We start from the raw sequence: 23,978 nt of genomic DNA, 5'->3' as shown, positions 1-23,978 counted from the left end.
CTCCGGGAAGAGGCAGGGACGTGGGGAGCCCGTGCCTCGGTTTCCCCATGCCAGCACGCAGGGACCCTGCTGGGGGAGGCCGGCGCCGTGCCACGGAGCTCGCAGACGGCCCCATTGAAACGGGGAGCTCTGGAGGAGCTTGCCGCAGGCTGGGGAAAGGCTGGAAAAATCCCTGCTCTTCCTAAAAGGGTTTGCAGGGCCCGTACGACGTGTCCCGGCACGCAGAGGTAGTCCAGGACTGGAAAAACAGCCCCGGTGGCCAGGATCCCGAATGTTTTCTCCACTAGGCCAACCTTTTTATTTAAATAAGCCACCCGTCCCAGCGATCCTCCCAGTCTGCCCCACCGCATCACCCCAAATGTCCCCATCCACACCACGGTGTACGGGGCCGCCAAACCCCAACGCCACACACCCTGCGCCTGCAGGGTGCTGAACCCTGTCCGTCCGACCCCATATCACACCCACGGCCCCACATCATCCACCAGCACCTCCCCGGGCCGGGCTGCCCGGGCCAGGCAGCGTCCCACGGCCGCCAGCACCTTGCCCAGGCGCCGGTCCAGCGCCCGCAGGTGGGGTTCGCTCAGGATGGGTGCCAGGGGGTCGGCGGCCAGCGCCTCCCGCAGCAGCTCGCTCAGGAGGTAGGGCCGGGTGGCCAGCAGCTGCAGCCGCAGGTAGGTCGACTTCTTGATGCTGAGGAAAGAGGGCTCGGTGTCGGGAAGGGGGGTTATTTTCCCCCAAAAGGAAAGGCGGTGGGGGCGGCTCACCTGCAGCACTGCTGGAGCGGGGCCAGGATGGACATCTCGTCGTGCGAGTGCTTGCCGAAGCTGGGGGAGAAACCCATTGGGATGGCATCAGGGCACGCAGTGTGCCCCAACACACCCCAGTGTGCCCCAAAACACCCCAGTGTGCCCTAAAACACCCCAACAGTGGCTGATGTTTTGGGCCACAATCATCTAAAACCCTCGGCATCCCTCTGCCCCAACTGTGTCCCCTCCTTTGGGGTGGCCGGGCCCCCTCTCCGCCTTTACCCGCGGCCGTTGTCCAGGTGAAGCAGGAAGGTGTCGTTCCCGAATTTCTCGAAGGTCTCGTAGTGGTGCCGGTCCATGTTGCCTGCAGCAGGGAGGGGAAGGGGTGAGGAGAGGGTGAGAGCAGCAGGGATTCACGCGGGGTCCTCGGGGATGGGAGCAGGGAAAGGCTGGGTGCTGGGATGGGCCGAGCGGCCTCACCCATGTACACAGCGGTTCTCTGGTCCCTAATTTGGGATATGGGAACAGGGAGGGAGAGCACCCTCATTGTGCTAAGCCCGCTCCCCAGTCTGACCATGACCATGACCATGGGAACATCAGCTGCTGGAAAATTGAGGGGGAAAGTGGGAGGAAGCAGCTTGCACGGGGCAATGCCCACCCAGCTGGCGATAAGCAGGCCGTGACGGTGGGTTTTCCCCTCGTGCCCCCGCGGGGAGCTTTGTGACCTGTCTCTCCACACGTCTGACTGACACGGTCCAGCAACCACCACCCACCACGGAGAGGAGAAACGAGGCCACCACACACGTCCACTGTTTCCCTGAAGTAGCAGCGACCACCCTACAGCTCGCAGCTCAGCTGCTTCAAGGAGGGGAGAAAGGGTGTGGGGAGAAATCCCCGTGGCACGCGGCTCACCCATGAGGAAGTCGAGCACCGTCATGTCGATGAGGTCCAGCAGGCGATGGCCCCTGTCGTAGGGCGGCGTCTGGCGCACCTGGGCGCAGTAGTTGGGGTTCAGCTCCCACCTGCGGGCAGCGCACGGGTGACGGGGCTGTGACAACCACCACGGGGCAACCCAGGCAGCCCCACTGATCCCCCATGCATCCTCCACCCGTGCGTGTCCCTGTCCCAGCTCACTCGGCCTTCTTGCTCTTGTGGTAGGAGCGGCGCCAGGGGCTGCGCCAGGAGCGGCGCTTGGCCAGGGCTTTGTCGGGCAGCAGGGCGGCCACGGAGCCCTCCAGCTGGTCGGGTTTGCCACACAGCGCGTGCTCGGTGGAGCAGTAGTAGGAGCACTCCCCGTAGAAGCAGACGTTGCCCGCTGGCGTGGGGGACAAAGCAAAGGGTGACGGAGAGCGGGCCAGACGCGGACCAGACGTGCACAAAGCGGCCCTGCTCCCCGAGGACGGGGCTCACCTGGGGAGATGAAGAAAGTCTTGGCCAGTTTCTTGTCGGTTGTGATGTCCCGGATCTCCTTCGTGATGTTCACCAGGCGGCCAGAAACCGGAGGGATTCGCCGGAAATCCAGGATCCTAAAAATGCAGGACTAGGCGCAATTTCTTGTCGACTGAGCCTGTTTTCTCACACCGAGTTACTCCAAGCACCGTGAGGTGCAGGTGTCCCTCGCCACATATGACACAGGGGTGAAGACATGGCTCAAGGATCTGCTCCCACAGTTGGATGCCAAGTGTGCTTGGAGGTTGCAGACCCCCAGAGGAACCTCTAGGCCAGGTTTCTCACCCCCAAACCCATGCAGACACCATTTTTTGGGCACAGAGCAGCACGAAGACCCACCTGTCCAGGTGAAAGGCTGCGATCTCCGCGTTGTGCCTCTCAAAGTCCGAGAAGTAGAAGAAGTCCATGGGGGTCTCCTGGTCCCGGCTCTGCCTGCAAGGAGCAGGTAGGATTGGGGATGATGGCCAAGGATGGGGTCACCTCCTGCTTGGCCCCGTTAGAGTGTCCCTGGTGCCACCGCAGACATGGCCAGGAAGAACTTCTTCCAGATGTGCCCCGCTGGGTGCTGAGGCCCCAAATCCCACCGGGCCACGGGCTGGAAAATGGTCCTCATGGACCATCTTCTTCTCCTTCCCACCACTGGAGGTCACTACCCCATCACGAGCTGCGCCCAGCCCGCCGCCGGCCGCGCCGGGGAAGGCGAGGAGAAGCGGGCCACCCAGTTTTGGGGCCCAGAGCACGGCTCTACTCACTTCATGGGCTTGAACAGGGCCTGCCCGTAATTCGGGAAGGTCATGATGAGCTTCAGCTGGGTGCCACCGGACTTCTGCACTGGAAGGGGGCAGATGAGGGTGAGGCGGGACAGCAGGCATGGGGTGGAGGGACAGGGGTGCGTGTAGGGGTAGGGTACCCGAGCTGACGATCCTCATGGTGGCCAGGTCGTGGAGGAGGGTGGGCATCAGGGGGTCCCGGCGGGGGTACAGCTCGTAGCGGTTGATGCCGACGTGGAATTTGAGCCAGGCGGGGTAGGTGTCGTAGGCCGTCTTCCCTGTCGGGAGGATCGCCTCGGCTTTACTGCTGCTGACCCTGCAGCCCGACAGCCACCACCACCCCAACAACAACGACAGCGTTTAGTCGGGATGTTAGCACCTTCCCTGGGGACCCAAATCCACGTCTCTCTGGGAAAATGCAGGCTGGAGGCAAAACAAGCCAGGCCCACCTCCCACCAGGAGTGGTGGACAAGGTGGTGGGTCCTCAGAGATGGAGCAAACAGCAGTTTGTGGACAGCAGCTCCCAGACCAGCCCCTGTTCTCTCTCATTTCCAGCAGCCACCGCCTTTGGAAGGTGTGCTACGTCCTGCTGACGGTAACTCTTTTAATATCTTCCCACCTAATGAGGGGGTTAGTGGCGCGGGGCCAAAAATAGGCGCCCGGCAGCAGTGAGATCACCGCACGGCGGAGCCGAAGGAGGTCAGCGAGCGCCCTGTGAAACGCAGGGCGGCAGCGGTCTCGTGACAACGGCTAACCTACATTTGGGGCTTTGCGCTTCCAGCATCGGGCAGGTGAGAGAGGGGGGATAAAACCAGCTGGAAATCTGGAGCGGGGAGGTCCTCGGGTACAGGGACAGGCCAAAGTCTGTGCGCTGGGGATGGCAAGGAGGTGAGGAGATGACCCAGAAGATATTATACATAATACTATGAATAATTGAAGCCTCTCCTTTGACTTCGCCGTGTGCTACACGGGCAGGCAGGCTCCCTGCAGCTCCCCAGGGTAGCAGCCTGGAAACTTGGGGCTGAGACAGGAGCTGAGGCACAGGAGCAGCTCGCTTGGCGCTGGGGCTGTGCGGGGTGGGATGCTGCTTCACCAGGGAAACGACCTGTTTGGTCCCCACCTCAAACACTGCCAGGTATCCCCCCCAAAAAACCCATCCCGCTCCTCACCATTCGTCGCTCCCACTGCTTTGCAGGCTGAACTTCTCCATGGGGTTGACGACGAACAGCTTGTCCTTGTCTGTAACCTCCGGCATTGGGATGTTGTAGAGGGGATGCTCAAACAGCGCAGCCAGCTTGGACCCCTTGGTCCGTGCCTGATTCACGTCCCCACGCTGCTGCTGGGCCCCTGGGTCCTTTATTTTTGGCCCTGCTCCCCGCGGGTGGGAGCTTCTCTCCACGGAGCCGTTGCTGCCGCTGAAGTCCTGGAGGATCCGCAGGCTCAGCTTTTTGGGGCCGGCCAGCAAGGGGCTGCCTGCCATGGCACCCGAGGCTTTCGGTGCTTTCCCACCAGAGCTCCAGAGCCTGCGAGCTGTGGGGAGAGCTAAATCCATCGCCAGGTGCAGCAGGAGGGCCGAGAGCAGGAGGAGGAGGAGGAGGATTTTAAATTTCCTTTGGACGAGCGTCTGCAGCCGGCGCCGCATCCTGCCGGGCCTGGGCACCCACGCGGGGTGAGCAGGGACTCAGAGCATCCACGGCCCCGTCTCGACCCCAAGCAGAAATTAGAGATTTGGGGTCCTAGGTCTAGAGCATCGCAGCAAAAAGCAGCTGGTGCAGAGACACGGGAAGGGCTCGGTGGGATGACGCGGCCGGGGGGACAGGCAGGGGGCTAGGAGGCTGCAGCGGGGTTTATCGGCGCTGATAAGGGACGAGCTGCCAGTGCCAAGGTTAGCGTGAACGGGGCAAGTTCCAAATCGATAGCTGCAGGTGGCTCGGGGACAGAGATGGCCACAGATAAATCGCACATGGGGAAAAACAGAAAAAAAAACAGGTCGCCTGCACATCCCACCCCTCTGGGCTCCCACCTGCCCAGCTAACCTTGCTTCTGCCCTTTCTCCATCCCATCTGTGAGGTTCCTACTATTTACATCCACGCTCATAAATCAATTTTGCTCCCGCTGCCCAGGCTGGGCAACTTTCCCCCCTCCCCATCTATCCACGGATGTTTGCGTGCAACCGCCTTTCAAAAAAAAAAACAGCAGCTGGGTAAAATAACTAGGATTTGAGGAGCAGCATCGCTGAAAATTTGGGCTGGCGGTGTAAGGACGGGCTCGGCAGGAGAGGTGCAGCACCGGGGCTGCGCTGAGCACCTCTGGAGCAGGCAGGGAGCCGGGCTGGAGCCCTCCTCCTGCACCACGGCCCTGCGCTACCCTCTCGCTCGTGCTGCCCGGCCCCATCGGGCCCACGCGGGCACCAGGAACGCGGTGTCCCCGGCTCGCTGCGTCCCGTGGTGTGCCAGTTGCTTGGAAACCGCCTCCGGCTGACACCGCCAGCTGCCCCAGATAAACCAGCCCCGCGTTTCCTTCCCCTCGCCGCCGCCGTGTGAGAAAACAGCACGGCCGAGGGCAGCCGGGGCACGCCGGGGAGGAGAGCTGCTCCCCGCCGGGCTGGCGAGCTCCGAGGCGCGCAGAAGGAGCCGGGCGGAGGGGAGCAGATGGCTCGCTCGGGGAAGGGAACGCGGCGTCTTGCACCAGGAAGCTTTCTGGATCCGCTCTGGGTGCGCGTTTTTTTGGAAAGAAGGCGCCGAGGAGGGGCTGTGGCTGGAACACAGGATCGTTAGGTCATTGCTTACCACAAAAAAAAAAAAAAAAAGAAAAAAACAGAAAGCAAAACCATGTGCGAACCGCTCGCCTCAAAGAAGCTGGGCTCGGCTCTGGGAGCAGGGCCATGGGTTCTTTTATCCAGCTCTGGGAGAGCAAAGGGAGAGGGAGACCCCCCCCAGTCCTCCCAGTGCCCCAGCAGCAGCTCCAAACTGGGCTCGTAGCATGGCAGGGGGACAGAAATGTCCCTCCGATGTCCTAGAGCCAGCCCAGATAGCCCCGGGCCTTCTCTCCCCTCTATGGGTTGAAGGCGTCCTTCTGACCATGCTAGGGGAGCCCACAAATCCCCTCCCCAGCCCTAATTCAGCCCCGAATGGGAAAGCAGAGGAATAGGGGCATAGGTGGGGCGCTCACCACCCTTAGCACTTCAATGCCGGCATTAAATATTAACCAAAAGATTTTTCAGCGAGTCAAACGCGAGCCTGCAGCAGCGGGGAAGAGCTGGGGAGCTTCAAAGCCTGCCCGGCAGCCCGGTGCTGTGCCGTGTTGCCATGACATCCTCATGGAGAAGCGATCGAATTTGCACCTCTTCCCCTCCATATTTTTTTTCCCAGCTCCTTTACCCCTTCGCAGCGGGCTCGAGTCACCTGCGGGACGGAGGAGGAGCCGCACACGAGGTTGCCCGTCTCCCCTCGGCGGGGAGGGATGAAGTCACGACGCGCAGCCACGCTCCGGCTTCCCGCGACGGCCGGATAGAAAGGGGCGCCGTGGCTGGCACCGATGCCTCACCCCGAGTTTTTCATCTCTTTTCCCTCTGACTCAGCCTCGAGGCTTTTGAATGGCGGGCAAGAAATGGCAGGGAGAGGAGAACACAATAGCGAGATGCCTGATCCCAAGCTCCCCAGCTTTCTGTTTGAATTTTTTTTTAAGGTAAAAACCTCCGGCGAGAGATTCCGGTTTTATAACGGAAAGCAAACAGGCCCAGCAGGCTCCCAAGCATCAGTGGCGGAGGGAAAACACGGGACAACAAGGGGCTGCCCCCGACCCATGAACTTTACTCCCCCGTGAATATCAGGCGTGCCCAAAAGCGTCAGTTCTGCAGCAAAAGGAGGCTGAAAGCCTCTTTTTTTCTCTCTAAGGCAGAGGAGCCAGCACAGCATGATTCGACTTGTGACGGGCAGGAAAGCTGATCCTGCGGAATATTTGCTCGGGGCCTCGACACACACACAGCTGAATTTTATGTTTTCACATTACAACAAGCATTCGGACCAGCTCAAGGAGGGGTTGGCTTCTTCCTGGTCGCTTTTCGTGGGCCAGCTCTTACCCTCGTGCTTCGAGGAGGCCGGGGACTGGCCAACGTTCACTCACGGTGGGTGCAGGTCACAGAGACACGAGCTGGGGGCCACGCAGATAACGGGAGGCCAAAAATTACACGCTGAGGTAAGCGGCTGCCTCTCCCCGCAGGTCAGCGCGACCCTGCAGAGATGCCCATGACCATGCACCCGCACACAGCAGTTAATTATTCATTAGCAGGAAAGAAGCGCAATGAAAGGGGCTATGGTGTATCTGAGGGTATCATCGTGCTCCAGCGCGTTCCAAAGACCCGGCTTTACCTTTCCCTCTGGATCTAGAGACGGAAAAGGCAGGGGAGGTGGAAAGCCTTGGAACAGAAGACCAGCTCTTCCACCTGCCAGCTGCAGGCAGCGCCAGACAACAGCGCTGCTTTCATTTAAACGCAGCCAGCTGGAGCCAGACAGAGCAGGGCAACCACAGCAAGAGGAAGCTGAAAGGATTCGGAGTCTTCCAGACCGCCCCACAACCCTGGCACCGTGCCCTGCTGCGCCAAGCAGGTATCGTGGTGGACTTGGGTCAGCGCTGTGGCTTGTGCTGGGGGGAGGAATTCAAAGTGAGGGTGAAAATGCTTCTCCGGTACCTAGGAGCCACCAGGGTGAGGGACCTGCTGCCGGCCTTCGCCTCAGCTACAGTGCTGCTCGCTTACCTCCACGCCTCCTGAACTATTTTTTGTCTTCCGCGTTGGAATTTTTACTTTAGAGCAAACACAGGAACACAGGAAAGGACAATTTGGTAGATTTTTATTGTAAAAAAAAAAAAAAAAAAAAAACAACACAGTTCCACAGATTTATATAAATAAGCCACATACGTAACATCCCATTACGTTCGTCCTCCAACACTGACAGCTTTAAAAGATGAAACGGGCTAAAAATGCCAGTCCAAAACGCCGCTAGGGTTCTGATGACCAAGTGCTATCTCACATGGAGCCTCCTTCCCCTGCCAGCCTCCAAACAAGATGCTGCAAGTACACAGCACTCGCAACACCCCCGAGAACTGCCAGGGAGCCATTCAAGCTGTACGGAGAGTTCTCACCCACTCCCCAGGCATCGTCAGCCGCCTGTGTTTTAACGCTGTCTGAGCGCGCGGGGGGTGAGAAAGGAGGGGGCAGCTTGCAGAGCGGCCTCCTACGCCCAGGCAGCTCAGCTGTCCTCCCAAATCGAGCTGGGGAGGCTGAAACGAGCCCGCTTCCCCGCAGCCAGCACCTCCACGGGCAACCCCGAGGCACGCCCTTGACACAGCCCCTTCTGTGCGGTCATCTTGCAAGGGAGGAGGACGAAGGCGGCGTTCCCCCGGTGTCGGGGGAGAGGCAGCGGTCAGAGCCACGCCATACGGAGCGGGGAAGGCAGGGAGGAGAGGAGACAGCGTGGAACAAGTGGGAGGAGGAAATGTAGGGCTCGATAGCACCTTTTCTCTTTTGCTTCCCCCCCCTCCCGGCGCTGCTGCCTGTTGTGAGATTACCTATCCAGCACCTCCTGGGCTCAGCCGCCACGGGCAGGTGAGAAATCCCACGAGCGAGGAAGGGGAGGCAAGCTTACAGAATATGCACCGACTTTACGGACCCCATGGAACTGTTACAGCGGTATGACCAAAAAATCTCGACGGTTGAACTATTAAAAATAAAGCCCCACCTCCAGCTCGCACAAAACCTGCGAAGAGGAGGAAGAAATCTCTCGTACGCAGCGGGTCTGGGAGCCGGCCGGACGTCAGGAGCACTTCCAGACGCACACCGCCAGGCTGCCGCCGAAGAACATGTAGAGCAGATTCTTCACCTCGTGCGTGATCTCGAAGCCGAAGCCTTCCCCGATCACCACGTGCCAGGAGGAGCCGAACTTCTTGTCCATCATCTCTTTGATCATCTTGGCAGCGCTCTGAGGGACATTAAGGAGGAGAGCAGGGGGTGAGGCAGAGCAAGCAGTGAGTTTCTGCGCTTCCCCTCCCTGTAAGGAAGCTCTCAGGCCACAGGGAACAGGTAGAGCAGCTGCAGGGAGGGGACTGGAAGCACCCCAGGGCTATGCCGAGGGGTAAAGCAGGTCACTGTGCTCTCAGCAGCCTGGAGAAATTAAGGACCTGCATCTAGCAGCCACTTCAGCTCCCGTTCGCACAGTCTGAAGCATTTTTAGATGGTGGCAGAGTTATGCCGGGTGCAGTGAGCGCAAGAGGAGATTCAGGTCACTAAGCTGCGGCTATTTTTACAGGAGTTCTTTTTCTTTTTATTTTTTTTCTCTTCAAGCTAATTACCAAAACACTGAAACTAGGCTGACTTTCAAAAGGCTTGCTTCTCTGAGATCACACCCTGCTTGGTCTAGAAAAGCTGAGAGGAAGATTTTGCAGCGATGTGCAGTGTCTCGGGCAGGAGGGGACGGAAGGAGGCTCCTGCTCTGTAGCTCTGCCTTGCCCCAGCACAAAATCCCTTCGGCAACAAGCAGGCTGTGCCCTGCCCGGGGAGCAAGGCGTGCTTCCCTTCATCTTCTGAAAGATGAATGCATAAGTTATGGTCTTTAGTTTAGTTTTTAGAGCATTTCCATGCTCTCAGTAATTTCATTCAAGAGGATGAAAGCTGAGAGGGAAGTCTGAGCAGACTGTACCTAAAAGTTCAAAGGCCTGCATTTGCTCACCCCCAAAATAAGTCTCCTGCCTGCTCTGCTGGGGAGAGTTTTGCTCAACACTGAAGAACGGACCCGTATTTTGGGAAGGGCCCCTCCCCACACAGCTCTGGAACAAGCCCTGAGGGCAGAGAACATCTTAGGAACAGAGTGGAAGCACGTCATAGGCAAGGCAGGATCAGGAGGAAGGTAAGGGCTGTGAGGCAGCATCGCTACGTGACTCATCTCTGCTTCCTGCATGAAAGCAAAGTGCCATTACAGGTCCTGCTGACAAAGGCAGCCAAATCTGAGATCTGAGATCTCGCCAAGCTGCCTCTCTGCCCTTCCTCAGAACAGGACCTGAGCAATGTCGCTGTACCAACAGGCTGTCAGGGTCTGGCTGCACTCTGCCCTACAGCCCCAGCCCCAATCCCGCAGATTCCCCAAGCTGCAGGGACTGCAGGCCGTCCTGAGCGGGATTTGGCCACTACCTCGTTGTTGGTGGCGTACTTCTCACACGCCGTGACGCACAGCTCCATGGCCTCCACACGCATCTCCTCCGGCATGTCCGTGTGCTGCAACGAGCGAGCAAGCCCAAATTAAGCAGAACGATAAAAGCTAGACACCAGACAACAGCAAGCAGCCTTTACGTTGCCCATGCCATCACTGGGGCTGAGGCAGCTGCTCCTTGTGGTGTTTAATCCAAGCAGGAGACCACCACCAGCAACAGAAACTTGTCATTTCCACCATTTTAGAGAATGATAGATGGCTTATTTACAACTTATCCACGCAGAATCGTTCTCTACCTACCTTAAGGCTAGCAATAAGTAAGCACAGCTTAAAGGAGCAGCTAAACCCGTTCGGTAAAGTTTCCAAAGTCTGCTTTGGAAATCCTGCTCTGGAAGGTTGGTGAGAACGAAGGCAGAACTTTGTACCTGCAACACCGGTGGGCACACAATCCACCCCTCTTCTTACCCTAATCAGCGGAAAGCTGTGAAGTCTCTTATAATCGGCTTCCTCCTTCTTCCCCTCCCCAGTGTCGGCCATGGTCCTTCCCCAGGGACCGCAGGAAGGGGCAGAGGGAGTTCAGCACAGTGCTGCAGTGCAGGCAACCCGGAGGAACGCAGCTCTGAGGACACGGGTGGACCAGCGGCAGGGAAAACTGAGCCCAGAGGACACTGCTTAAAAACAAAAGACAGGAAGAGAGCTTTGAACAACAACGGAAAGCTAATGAAACCATTACGAGAACGTAGCTCCTGCCTTCACAGTAACTTAATGTATTTCAGCACCTTTTCACACGCTGTGCACTTAGAGACTTCTCGCAGCGCATTAATACAATCGTTTAAAATGTAACACTTTCCATAAATGAGGCCTCAGCAGCAGGGCACTTCCCAGAAGCACCAACAGAGCGCGAGGGACGAGCCAAGCCGGGGCACTGCTCCCAGCAAGCAATGAGTCCATCAGCCCTCGTGGCTGTCGCTTAATGCCAAGGGGACATTATTGCCTGCAAGGGCTTTAAACTACACCACGAGCAGAGTGTAAGTGAAATTTAGGAAGGGGAGCAGCGTATATGAGCACATAGAAATACCCCGATCTGTTTTGGGGTAGTTATTCAGGTTATCCATGAATGTTTGCCAAGCTGGGGGGTTGGATATTGTAAAACACTGGGCCGCTGCTGTGTGCCCGTTCAGCAGCCGACCCCTACCTGTGCACAGCACCGCAGGGCCCCCTCAGAGCCCTTTAACCGTGCAGGATGAGAGCGAAACCCCCCCCACACACCCCCCCACCGACCCCATGGCGGCCTGCACCGCTCCCCGCAGCGAGGCAGCGCCACGAGGCGAGCCTGGGGACACCGAAAGGGGGCAGGACGAGGCCCCGCAGCCCCGGGAGGCGGGGGCCGGGCAGGCCCCGGGGCGGGGAAGGGGCCGGGAGGGGGAGCGCGGCCCGGGCCCGGTCGCGGCCTCACCTGCGCGGCCCGCGGCGGTTACTAAGGAAGTGCCCCGGCTGTCTTAGCAACCGGCGCCGGAAGTCCCGCCTCCGCGCCGCCCATTGGCTGAGAGCGCGGGGCCGCCTCGTCCTATTGGCTGAGGGGTGGGCGCGGGGTGCTGGGGTGGGAGGGGGGGGAGCCCTGCCTGGGTTAATTGGGGCAGGCTCATTAGGGCTGGCCTCATTAAGGCCGCCTCGTGGGCTGCGAGGGATGGGCTCTGAGCCTGGGGAGGGACAACGTCTTGTTGGCCTAAAGCCCCTGCAGGGAGCGGTTCTGAACTCAAAATAAAGATATTTGTGCAAATGAGCGTCTTTTGTGTTAATTAGCAAATTGCTTATATAAATAAATAAGCGCCTTGCGTTTTAATTAGCAGCAATAAACGTGTGTGTGGAGACACAGCCTTCCGTGTCCTGGCCTTGCTGCAGCTGGGAGGGAGGGAGAAGATGGCGCTGGGGGTGAGGTGGGCTCAGGTCCTGCAAGCAGACCTTGGGGGTCCGCGGTGCTATTAGTTGGAAATTAACAGAGGCTAATTAGTCTGAAATTAACGGGTGGAGAGGAATCAAGCTCCTGGATAGCAGTGGGGGAAAGGCTGGTACTCCTGGGCCACTGGGTGCGATGCCTGGGTTCCCATCAGGGCGCCTTCTGCTCATGGGGGGTTGCTCACGTTCGTGCAGACTTGTGGGTGGCGTGTGTTTGAAATGTCCTCGCTGCTGTCTGCCAAAAAAAGTGACTGATTTTCTCTAAGATGGAAAAAAGCAGACGAGGAAGGAGCTGGGTGCTGTCCTCTGCCCGCACCCCAATCTCCAGGCTCGCCCCTACAGCTGTAGGGTGGCTGGCTGCCCTGTTCACCCAAGTCCCCGCGAATCCGAGCAGAGCCTGGGGCTGTTTCCCTGGAAAAGCAGCAGTGGCCGGTGCTGGGAGGACAGTGCTGCAGTGGTCGTTTGTCTTCCCGTCTGCCTTCCCCGCTGCCGCTGTCAGGAAGCAAACGCTGCCTCCCGTCCCCCTCGCTTTCACCGCTGCAGTCCCGCTTGTGGGGTTGGTGCCGGTTCTGTCTCCTTCCCCTTTTCTACAGGCAGTGGCCTCTCGCAACGAGGCAGGCATAGCACTAAAATTGTCAAGAGAGAGATAAAAGCTGGGAGATCATCCTTTTTCTCTCTCTTTTTTTTTTTTTTTTTTTTTTTTTTTTCCGGGGGGGGTAATTAGGAGCAGAATCTCTGCGAGGAAGAAGATCTTTCCATCATTACTTTATCTCCAGGCAGCTACTCTAATCTCTCCAGGGATACAGTGCTTTCAAGCACCGTATTCTTTCTGTGTTTTTCTCTTTTTTTTTTAATGCTTTAATCCCTGTGTAGTTCACCCACTTTTGCTACGAAGCAGCAAGTCAGCAAGAGCCGCCGTTTGTGTGCGTGTGTGTCCGTCAGCGGCTGCGCGTGAGAGCGCCTGTGATTCTGCCTTCAATTAAACACGCTTTGGGTTTGATCCATTTGGGTCCGCGGGGAATGCTTCCTGAGGGAAATGTAGACACTGTTCGTAAGGATAATTCAGCGGCAGCTCCTAGGTTAAAGCTGACACAACCAGCCGAACCCAAGCTCCAGAGGGGCTGAGGTGAGGAGCTCCGTGCTCCTCGTGGTTGCGATGCAGGGATGGGGGGAGAGCATCAGGTGGGCCCCTTCCCATCTGTGCTGGCTTAGGAAAACGTGGGCAGCTTCGTGTCCGAGCCACGGGGAGCAGGGCTGCCATGGACTGTGCCTTTGCAGGATCAAAGCCACTCAACGCCGTCTTGGGCTGACGAGGCAGGTGTATGGGGGGTATTTTCCACACGGAGTGGCCGGGTGCCCACCTGTAAATGAAGTCACCGCAGCAGCAGCGACCTGCAGGAGCACTGCACGAGCCCCATTGAGCTTCCTGCCCGCAGGAGTGAGTGGAGCAGGCTCCCTGCAGGATGCAGAAGCACAGGGAAGCAATTAAGGCAGCCTCCCATCGCTAGGACAGGGCAGGTTGTAGGGCTTTTTGTTCTGTCACCTGCTGGGGACACGTGCAACCCACCTTGGTTGGGTCCAAGGGGGATGGAGGTTGGCATGGCATGGAGAGACACAACCCGCGAGCCCTACTTGAGGTATCCCAACCCCCAGTGTAGAAATTTCAGCGTTTTCTTCTCAAACCTCATAATTAATAGGCTGAGCCCTCGGGTGGGAGGGTTTCCAGCCACCATGTTTGCCCTGGTGATCTTGTTCTCTGCACAGTGAAGTCCTTTGGGGGGAGGCTTGTTTTGAGCCTGGCTAAGCTCTCGGTCTGCTGGAAACCCCGCGGCAGTGAGCGTCACAGTTTGGCAAAGCACCTCTGCTCCTTCTACATCTTTAATTTCTCTTTTATTTATTTATAATTTTTTTTTCTGTCTCTTTTGGGAAGAGGCATCCAGACACTGCGCAGTGCCCAAGGCACATATCATGGCCACAGCACGCTCTCAGCACAGCTGTTGAACGTCTCCTCCTTTAACCCTCCCAAGAAAGATTTTATTTTCCCCTGCCTCGGTGCACAAAGCGTTGTTTTTCAACAGGCTGTCCTTAGAGAGGCTCAGGTCTTTTCCTGAGTGGTTATGTTTAATTTAGAAGCTGCCGATATCTGTAAGTCACTGCAATTACTCCTTCCAGCCAGCAGCACCATCGATTTGTTACCTCCTACCGTCTCCTCCAACCAACCAGCCTTTTAAGCCCTGGAGCAGGTTTTTGGTTCTCGCAGGGCTCAGACAACCAAAAATTGTACCTTCCTGCTCTTCTTTTTCCACCCAGATGTGGAACACGCAGCCGCAAAGCGACAGGGCTGGGGCTCGCCTCTCCCAGGAGGGAAATCAAATATTTATTCCTGCTCTTGATTCCCGTCTCTCAACCAGTTTCTAATCTCTCCGTAATGACTTCGTTTCCTTAAGAGCCTTATAGGGAAGAGTTTGCCGTAAGCCTTTAAAATGCCTGGGCAAATTATAGCCAGCCTTCCCATGCCCCCCATGCTGCTGAAGCGTCCCCAAGCCTCTGGGGACATAGCTTCAGGTGAGAGTTTTGGTCCCGGTGACCTTTTGGTAGGGGTCTTCCATCTCCCTCCCAGTGGACATCCAGCATCCTGGAGGATGGGGGGGATTTTTCCTGGGGGATTTCCCCTTCTTTTTCAACCGCAAGCAGCACAGGGCTCGGGTTTGCAGCCCGCCTCCCCCCCCCCATGGCACCCCACAGGAGGCTCCGACAGAAACACCACGTTTATTGTCCACAGCCAGCGTTACAAAAGGAAACGTCCCGACACGACACGGCCACGCGCAAGCGAGCGAGCAAGGCGGGGGGGACACCAAGATCACAGTGTTTCCCACTTGGCACAGGGGCTGCGCTGTGTCCCCACCACGTCCCCCCCTCCCCGGCGGGCTGGCCCCTCTGCCCCCCTTGTCCCCGAGCCGCAGGGAGGGGGGGCAGCTGGTGCTGAAGGTGCAAAGTGGGACTTTTTTATGGGGTTGGGGGAGCACTGGAAGCTGGACATCACACGAGCGACCATGAAACCCCCCCCAAAATACCCCCCACCCCCTGGCACACACACACACGCACGCACACATTGAGACACTGGTGACCACACGCGTGGAAACATCGCACCCGCAGGCACCCCACAGGGGAAAACCCCCTCCCGGCCCCGCTCCGGCCCCAAAGCCAGCGGCTCCCTTCTCTCCAGCCCCACGCCACCCGTGTCCCTGTCCCCAACCAGCTCAAAACAGGGGACCGAGGCACAGCTGAGGCCAGCACCCCCCCCTGCGAGCAGCTCAGTGCCCAAAAGGCTGGGGGGGGTGAGGGGGTGGCAGGGAATGCTGTCCCCGCATCCCTTTTCCTTGCTTGTGCTCCGTTCCCTTTTGTACCCCAAATAGGATTGGGTGCGCGGGGACGAGGCTCTGCCCCTCTTTCCCTGCCCTCTGTGTGGGCACTGGGGCCTCGGCATGAGGAATGCTTAAAAATAAATAAATAGATAAATATATAAAATAAATAAAATAAATAGACCCCCCCCCAGGGCTCCTTTCACCCATGGGGGGCCTATGGGGCCTGGCACACTTGACCGGAGCAGAGCTGAAGGGGAAGAGGGGAGGATGCTGAGGGCTCCCAGCAAACATCTCGGGGCCCCGTGGGAGGACGGGCTCACAAAACCAAATATCGGGGCAACAAAAATAAACAGGTGAAGGGGGGTGCCCCGCTCCCAGCTCCCCCAGGCCCCATAGACACAACAGCCAACGTATGGCACGGTCCAGAAAGAGGGCAAGGTGGGGAGGGGACAGCATGCTGGGGGGGGGGGGGTGAGCCGTGCCAAGGGGCCCCCCCGGGACGCTGCCATGGGGGCATGGAGCACGGCCCCGTTGCGGTGGTGGAGGTGGTGGCGGGGCCCGCTGGTCGGGGAGGGGACAAAGGGGCTTTTCCTGCTGTCCGCGGGCCGCTCACGCCTTCCTCCCCTCCTCACAGGCGGTGAAGGCGCCCTTGCTGGCCCCCCCGAAGACCTCCACGGCCTGGTCGTCCCACTGGATGACGTTGCCCTGCAGGCGGGAGGTGCAGTTGGCCAAGGCCAGGATCTCCGCCGGGGCCAGCATGTGGTCCCACACGCCGAACTGCGCCAGCTCCCCCACGAAGGCCTGCGTGGCGTCGAAGCGGCCGCCCAGCGTGTCCTGGGGATGGAGAAGGGGGACAGGTTAGCCAGCAGAGAAGCCCCCCAACCCTATTAACCAAAGCCCTGTGCCCCACGGGCCGGAGGGTACCTGCTCCTGGCCCAGGATGATGACGCCCTGGGGCTTGATGGCGTGCCACGAGGCCAGGTTCTCGCCGGCGCCCCGCTGCTCGCCGTCCTGGTACGCTGACCACTTGCCGTCCCGGGTGGTCCACGCCACGCAGATGTGGTGCCAGGCCTTGTCCTTCAGGCTCAGCGGCAGCTGGGCGACCTTTGGGTGGAAAGCGAGAGCTCGGCACTCGGCGGGGCTGCTGGTGGACCCCTGGATCCCCCAGGCTCCCATCCCTCCTTTGGCAGCACCCCAAATCCTGCAGGCATCCAGATCTGCTGCTTCTCCCCCTGAAAACCCACCCCATAGAGCCATCCTCCCCATCCTCCTCCTCCATGACCCTTCCTCCCATCTCTTCCTCCTCATGGTCCCCCACACTGATCCCAGCTCTGCATTCCTCCAGGCCAAGGTGGTGCAAGCACAAGGAATGGGGACCAGACCCGGTGATGCCCATGGGACCCTTGGGAGCACCAAGGGATGGAGGGAAGGGGACGAGGGAAGGCGCTTCCCTCCCGTCCCGCTCCATCTGGGCTGACCTTGTCATTGATGAGCAGCTCCAGGGGGTTGGTGCCCCACTCCAGCAGCACGATCTCGTTGGCTTGGCTCGGGACGGAGTAAGAGAAAGGGGTGCCGAGCCCCGCCAGGGCCTTGGACTTCAGCCACATGCAGATGGTGAAGGCGTAGAGCTCCGGCAGGCTCTTCTTCATGCGGGCGTACATGTAGTTGTTCTGCACCGGGATGGTCACCTTGAAGGCATCGGGAGGGCTGTAGCCTGGAGATCCTGAATGTTAGGGATGGGGAGGAGAGAAAAGGAGGGTCAGGAGCTGCTCTTGGGGTGGGGACACCCATCCCGGGGCTCCCCTGGAGGTGCACCTCAGGGCTGGCATCACCCCACACTGCTTGGTTCCCCGTCGGGCAGGACTCACCGTGCTCCAGCTCGGCCACCCGGCTCTGCAGGGAGTTGAGCTCCTTCTCGATGTCGTGCTGCTGCTGGCTGCGGTCGCTGTTGGCGGCCTGCCGCTCCTTCTGCAGGGTCAGGATCTTGGAGAGGAGCTGCTCCTCCAGCTGCTCCATCTTGGTGTGCAGCGCGTCGCGGGCGAGCGCCGGGGCGGTGGGCACCGAGCCGTTGGCGCGGGCCGGCAGCTCCTGCTGCGCTCGGAGGGAGAGAAGTCAACAGGGTGTCAGCACAAAAAGGTTAAATGCACGACCCTGGGGGCATCTCCAAGAGCTTCATCCCCATCACCCTCATCATTACAACAAGGCGCTGGCCGCCTCGGTTTTGGCTGCTTTAGGGGCAGAGCAAGGCCGGGTGCTCGTGCCATCCCGCTGCTTGCTTTGCTGTTTCAGCACGGCCGGTGCCGTAGCGTCGTGTCCCAGGGCTGCAATCCTCTTAGCCTGGCTCAGCCCCTGCGTGGGCGCGTGCACGCGTGCCGGGTCAGGCAGGTAGCCCCCCGATGGCCTAAAGCCAGCCTCACCCATCTGCTGGCACGGCCCCAGCCGCCGGGACGCGTGTAAGCGGTGTCACGGAGGAACGGGGTCGGCGGCTGTGACCCGTCCCCGTGGGGACACGGTGACACCCCCGCCCTGCCGAGCTGCCCTGGCTGGAGGAAAGCCAGGCTTGGCCGTGCTGGACGCGGCCGCTGCGGATGGGAACGGCAGGGGGAAAGCAGCAGGGAGAGGAAGAGCGGAAGGTGGTGTTGGCGTGAGCGCAAGTGGAGCCGGAGCAGGAGGGAACACGCTGAGGCTGGAAGTGAGGAGATGCTGCCAAGAGCCAGCGAAGCTCCGGGCTCGGGAAATGCCTCCAGCGGGGACTGCCAGGGCAAGACCTCCGCAGGTTTTGAGGAAACCAAAGCGGAGAAGCAAAACCAAAGGGGAGGGTGGGCAGAGAGCAGGTGCCAGCCCCAAGCAGCGGGCACATGCCAGCTCTTGCTGCCGGCTTTTTCCAGGATGCCCCTGCAGAGAGAAAAAGCCCTCCCAGGAGGGAAAAGCACCCGGTAAAGAGCATCCTGCCTCTGGTCCCCATAACACAGAGGGGTTAGGCAGGGAGCAGTGCCATGGGTACACGTTAGTCAGGGCCCTCTGCGTGTTCCCCTGCGCCGTGCTTGCAGGCTGCGACTGCTGGAGCCGGGGGCTGGACGCCTGCCTCCCCGCCGCACGCCCAGCTCCATCTGCTCAGCACCAAAAAAGAAAAGACTGGGTGCTCCTGTCGCTCCCGCTAGCCCCCGATAGCCTGCCCTACATTACTCAACATGGGCTGAGCGCCGGCTTTTTTTATTTCCCCCCCCTCTCTTCAACTTTTCTTCCTGTGGCTTTCTCACTTCTCTCACTCTGTGGCATCTCCTCGTGTGCCCTCCTGTCCTGTTGGGCTGCCTCTCCTTAAAAATCACCCCCCGCATCTCCCAGCTCTTTTTTTTTTTTTTTTTCCTCCCGAATTATTCACCAAACTATTAATTACGGCCGTGCAGCTGTTATTTACCGGCGGCTTTCGGGGAGGGGAGCGGGGGGGGGGGGGAGCGCCTCCTCCCCGGCTGTTCGGTGGGCGCCCGGCTTCCCATCTGCCGCCGCGAGTGGGCAGCGGGTGCGGGGGAGGCTCGCTCGGCGCTTTTTTGGCCACCGGAGCCGGCGAGGAGATTGAGTGCTGCCAGGTAATATTAATCACGTTAAATGTCAGCGGCTGGCGGGGGGTTTAGGGGGGGGCGGCGGGGCCCGGCACGCACTTGCTCAGCCTGGAGTCATTGTTGGGCAAATGCACTTTCATTTATGTAAGGAGCTCAGGGCCGTAATTTACTAATGCATCAGCAAATCTGCTCCCCGGGGCTTCCCCTCGTGCCCCGCTCACCTCGGCTGAGGAGACGAGGAGGGCAGGGACGAGGGACGATGCCCACCGTGGGACCCTGAGCGGGGTGCACCCCGGGGTACCACCACGGGAAAAGCTCACGGCGCGTTTCCATCGCCCCCGAGCCTCGCTCAGGGCTCTGATCGCTTGGGTGCCCCTGGCTGTGCAGCCAGCTCCTCCATCTCTAGGCCGTGCCCCTCCGAGGAGCCGTCCTCCTCCTCCCTCCCGAAGCTCTCCGTTTCAATTTGCAGCAGTAATTAAAAGCCTGGAAAAAGGAGCATCTGGCTCCCCGGCTCGGCGTGCCAGGGAGATGCGTCCCGGCGTGCGGACGCGAGCGCGTGCGGAGAGCGAGGAGGGGGAAAGGAAAAGGGGAGGAAAAAAGGCCAGCCACGCTGTGCCCGGAGGAAAAACACCGAGAAAGGCTTTAGGGAGAGAAACAGATGATTCTTCTTGGTGAAGACAGGGTCGGGAAGGGCTCCCCGATGCCCCCATCCATGTCCTCGCCCATGGGGGCACGGAGCCTGCCCCGCTTCCCCTGGGGCAAAGCGAGAATCAAATGACTTAATAGGTTTTGTATCGATAAATCTTACATCTTACAGGGCCCAGGTGATATCGATGATCTGCCAGCCCCCAAAGCATCCAGCATCAAGCCTTGTTGACAAAACCACAGACATCACCTCCCCGGGGCGATTTGCTTCACCCTGCTCCCCAAACCGAGCTCAGCCAGGATCCCCTCTCCCTCCTTCCCCCTTCCAGGGAACCCCAGTGGGAATTTCGGGTGTCCTCGAGGTGCCGCACAGCATCCTATCGGGCTGGGTCCCCCAAATATCGCGTGCTCCTTGGGCACTTGTGGATGTGGGTGCGCCAGAGCCCCCTATAGCCTGCGGGACCCCGCTCGTGCGAACCCTTCCCTGGGGTGGGTGCTTTGTAGGGAATTAAGGGCAGGTGGGCTTCGCTGCTGGGGACGAGGAGGACGGGCAGCAAGTCCCAAAGATCCCTCCTTCCCCTGCCTGTGGCCTGCTGCTGTAAGAGGGGGCAAAACCAGTCCTGAAACCATCTGCTCTGCCCCGAGGGGGGCCCGGAGTCAGTGGGGAGGGCGATGGGGACCCGAATGGGAAGACGGGGCGGTCGAGGGCTCACAGGTGGCTCTGCCCCTGGTGCACCTCAGGGGTGTCCCCACAGCACCTGGAGGCAATGCCCTGGGAGCAGCGGGTGCCTCTCCTGCGCCCTATCCACCGCCCTCCGGTGATTCCGCTCCCTCCCAAATCATTTCATCTCCATGCACACCCAGCCTGGGCTCCCCCCCAGCCCTCCCCCGACCCCCCGAGCCCTCTCCCCGCACCTCGATGCGCTCGATGCGGTCCTGGAGGGCTCGCACCGCTTCCTCCAGCTCCCTGACAGCGGGCGGCTCGGCGGGGGGATGCCCCATGGTGCCGGGCTTGGGGGCTGCCCGGAGCCCGGCGGCGGGGGCTTGGGGTGCCCGGAACCCCCCTTCGCAGCGGCTGAGCTTGCCGGTGAGCTCACGGATGGTCTCCTGGTCCATGCGGATCCTTTCTTTTTGCTCCAGCGCCGTGCGGCGGAGCTGGGCCGCGGCGCTGCGCAGGGCCAGCAGCTCCTCGGGGCCGGTGGTCCCGGGGCCGGTGGCCGCGGGGCACTCGGCGCTCAGCGGGGTGCAGACGAAGCGGCTGAAGAGAGGAGGGGGAGAACCGGGGAGCCGGGGACCGGCGCTGGCCAAAGCCTCGGCGGGGCCGTGCAGGGCCCCCAGCCCCTTATCGGCCGGGGGGAGCAGGGCGGCGGCGGCCGAGTCATTGTCGGAGGAGGAGGAGGAGGAAGGGGGCGAGGAAGAGGCGGCGGTGCCGGCCGGGTGGACGCTGGCGATGATGCAGATGATGGCCCCCAGGAAAGCCAGCATGCCCGCCGCCAGCAGCACGGCCAGAAACTTCAGGGTGGCAGCGGCGTGGGGGGCGCGGGGCCCGAGGACGGCGAGAAAACGGAGCCGGAGGGACGGACGGACAGACGGACAGCCCGCAGGCAGCCGATGGATGGGCGGACAGACGGATGGATGGACGGATGGATGGCAGCGGCACCGGCGCCGGGGCCCCGTGGCGCCGCCTTTATATGCGCCGGGCGGTGCCGCACGCCCCCCCCCGGCCCGCCCCGGGGCGGCTCCGAGCCCCGAAGCCCCCCCCCAAAAAAGCAGCACCGAGAAAAAATGGGGAAAAAAAGGAAAAAAAAAAAGGGAAGGGGGTGATGCTCAGGTGAGCATCCTGCCCCAGCTTGGCTCCTGCCAAGCCTTCAGCCCATCTTGCCTGGGGATCCGCAAGGGCTGCACGGCACACCAACCCCCTTCCAGCCCGGCTGCCCTTATTTTCAGGTCTCACATCCCAATAAATGTGTCTCCTGTCATCCCACCCCATAATTAGGGCTGTCTGAGCCGGCACGCTCAGGCACAACCTCACCAATGTCCGTGTGTCCCATCCAGCCTGGCATCCACCTCTCCATCCTTCTTCCTGCTCCAAAAAAACGTGGCTAAGACGACTTCATCGGCAGGAGGAGGTGAAAGAGCTGCCCCAGGATGCCCCCACTGTTGTTGTTTTTTGGCATTCAGTGGGGTTGAGGTGAGCCTGGCACGAGCAGCACAAAATCTTTGGCTGTGCTCTGCTTTGGCAGGCAGCGATCTCTGCTAAAAATACAACATTTCTGGAGAGGACAGCCCCGGGACCTTGTGAGCCGCGGATGCTGGAGATGTTCCCCAAGGTGGCACCCTCTGGACAAGACTCGAGTCACATCAGGGAACAATAGCATTAAGGGAATTTGGGGTCAATGGTCGCCTCAGAGGGTGCCAGGCACTGGCTGTGCCTAGAAACTACCCAGAAAGTGTGAAGTCGCCACGCTTCTCACCATGGTTCTCCCCTTCCAGCCCTCGTTGCCCCAAACCACCCCCTTTCCCCATCACAGCTCACAACAGAGCATCCTTCCCCGTTGCCCCCATCCCACCTCCCCCCCAGACCCCATCACAACCCCTCCCCAAGAACAACAACCACATTTGGAATGTAACAATTTATTGGGGTTAATTTTTTTTTTCCTTTTTTTTTTTTTTTTTTTTTTTCTTTTTTAACTCCCCATTTCTGGCATTGATACAATATTCAAGAGCAGCAGAAAGAACAAAATGTACAAGAATACAAGAGTAATTAGCACAACCCCCACCCCCAAAACCTGGAGCAAACCAGTTTTTCTTTGCGGGAAGCGCCAGGGGAAGGGGCGATTCAATCGCCCCTCCGGCGGCTGTGCCTCCCACCCATCCGCTCTAGACAGAGTTTAGCCAGCTGGGAACTGGATTAAAAACAAAACAAAACACCAAAAAAAAAAAAAAAAAAAGAAAAAGAAAAGAAAAAAACAAAAACAGAACAAAAGCAAACACTATTTAAAATGAAAAATGCAAGACAAAAAAAAAATATATAGATATACAATTCATCCGTGCACAATTCTTAAATGCAATTTTTTTTTTCAAAATAATAAAAAAAAATTACAAGATACATATTTAGGTTTGTTTTAAATTAAAAAAAAAAAAAATGACCGCCTTCACTCTGTATGCCAAGTGAGGGGGAAATGAAGGGACAGATGGGGTGCACCAGAACCACCAGCACTCTAGGAGTTCGTTCTGCCCTTCTCTAAGAGAAGGAGTAAGGCTCTGGTGCTGCCAAAACTCAAGCGCAGGCAGGATCTGAAGCACCCGAGTACCACAGAGCTCAGTGGGGCAACCTCGGCCTGCTCGGCGTTGGAAGAGTTGCAGGAACCTGCAGGATTTGAGCCTAAGCTTGGCACTGGGGAAGGTGAAAGGAAGAAACAGATGAGGCAGGCCCCTGTCCTCCACCACCACTGGATGACTTTCTACCCAAAAGGGAAACAAACGAAACCAAAAAAATCCCAAAGTAAGAGAGAGAGTCCTCCGTTCTTGAGGAGCAAACAAGGCTTCACGGCAGGGGAGAGGGGGAAGGAGGGGAGGACAGCAAACCAAGCTAACGGGGGCAAGTAGGGGGGCACGGGTATGATGACTTCTTCCTAACACGAGTCATCACGGCCAATTTTTATTTATTTTTTATTCTGTTTGAGAACTTGACCTAAGGCCACGTCTGCAGCGGGCTGGCCCCTTCGGCCACCTACCTGCCAAGGAGAACCTACCTGCCTCTGCTCTGCCTGAGGGGCAGCCTCAGGCCCTATATACCAGGGCAAAGCCAGAGCCCCACGAAGCTCAGAACAAAGCCACGAGAGCCGGGGCCCTGTTGGGAGCTGTCTCTGCAGGGGCTCGTCCTGACCGTGCCCCTTCTTTCCCTGCAAGACGGATTTTTCCAGCTGCTCCCGAGGCTGGTGTCGCGCTGACCGTGTCCAGCTGCCCTTCCATCACTTGGTTTCCTCCACGTGGCACATCGGAGCTCCTGCTCTGTGCTTTCCAACCCTCCATCCCCGGCACCATTGGAGGGACAGGGGTTCGAGGAAAACCCCTCAGAGGGACCCTGACCCGGGGACAGCCCCGCAGAGGCTCCATTTCGCACCGCACAGAGGCTGGAAGGGACAGAAGAGCTGCCGGAGACAGCCTGGTCTCCCACAGGCAGACCAAGAACAGCGCCTTTTGCTGCTGGAAGGAGAAATGTGAAGAAAAGAAGAAGAACTCGAAGCCCTGTGGCAGCTTTTTAAGCACGGCAGCCAGGACA

General features: G+C 59.2%; 3 protein-coding genes across 3 annotated transcripts; all 3 read right to left on the bottom strand.

The window, feature by feature from the left end:
• Positions 1 to 455: 455 nt before the first annotated feature.
• LOC116493153 (extracellular serine/threonine protein kinase FAM20C-like) lies at positions 456 to 4,607 on the bottom strand. The gene is made up of 10 exons (XM_032194300.1): positions 4,135 to 4,607; positions 3,106 to 3,281; positions 2,948 to 3,026; positions 2,535 to 2,627; positions 2,157 to 2,272; positions 1,881 to 2,061; positions 1,659 to 1,768; positions 1,029 to 1,110; positions 765 to 824; positions 456 to 690 (listed from the first exon to the last, which is right to left on the bottom strand). The coding sequence occupies exons 1-10, from the start codon at positions 4,605 to 4,607 to the stop codon at positions 456 to 458; spliced, it is 1,605 nt and encodes a 534-aa protein (XP_032050191.1).
• A 3,243-nt stretch (positions 4,608 to 7,850) lies between these two features.
• On the bottom strand, positions 7,851 to 11,674 carry DNAL4 (dynein axonemal light chain 4). Its single transcript, XM_032194314.1, has 4 exons — positions 11,624 to 11,674; positions 10,633 to 10,835; positions 10,149 to 10,232; positions 7,851 to 8,943 (listed from the first exon to the last, which is right to left on the bottom strand). The coding sequence occupies exons 2-4, from the start codon at positions 10,702 to 10,704 to the stop codon at positions 8,779 to 8,781; spliced, it is 321 nt and encodes a 106-aa protein (XP_032050205.1). The 5' UTR covers positions 10,705 to 10,835; positions 11,624 to 11,674; the 3' UTR covers positions 7,851 to 8,778.
• A 3,199-nt stretch (positions 11,675 to 14,873) lies between these two features.
• On the bottom strand, positions 14,874 to 21,376 carry NPTXR (neuronal pentraxin receptor). Its single transcript, XM_032207877.1, has 5 exons — positions 20,609 to 21,376; positions 17,357 to 17,579; positions 16,967 to 17,211; positions 16,413 to 16,592; positions 14,874 to 16,322 (listed from the first exon to the last, which is right to left on the bottom strand). Exons 1-5 carry the CDS (start codon positions 21,176 to 21,178, stop codon positions 16,098 to 16,100), a joined length of 1,443 nt encoding a protein of 480 aa, XP_032063768.1. The 5' UTR covers positions 21,179 to 21,376; the 3' UTR covers positions 14,874 to 16,097.
• Positions 21,377 to 23,978: the final 2,602 nt, after the last annotated feature.

The sequence above is a fragment of the Aythya fuligula genome, chromosome 1 (assembly GCF_009819795.1).
Source record: "Aythya fuligula isolate bAytFul2 chromosome 1, bAytFul2.pri, whole genome shotgun sequence".
Lineage (NCBI taxonomy): Eukaryota > Metazoa > Chordata > Aves > Anseriformes > Anatidae > Aythya > Aythya fuligula.
The sequence above is the reverse complement of the archived record's forward strand: the minus strand, read 5'-3'. Positions and strand labels throughout refer to the sequence as shown.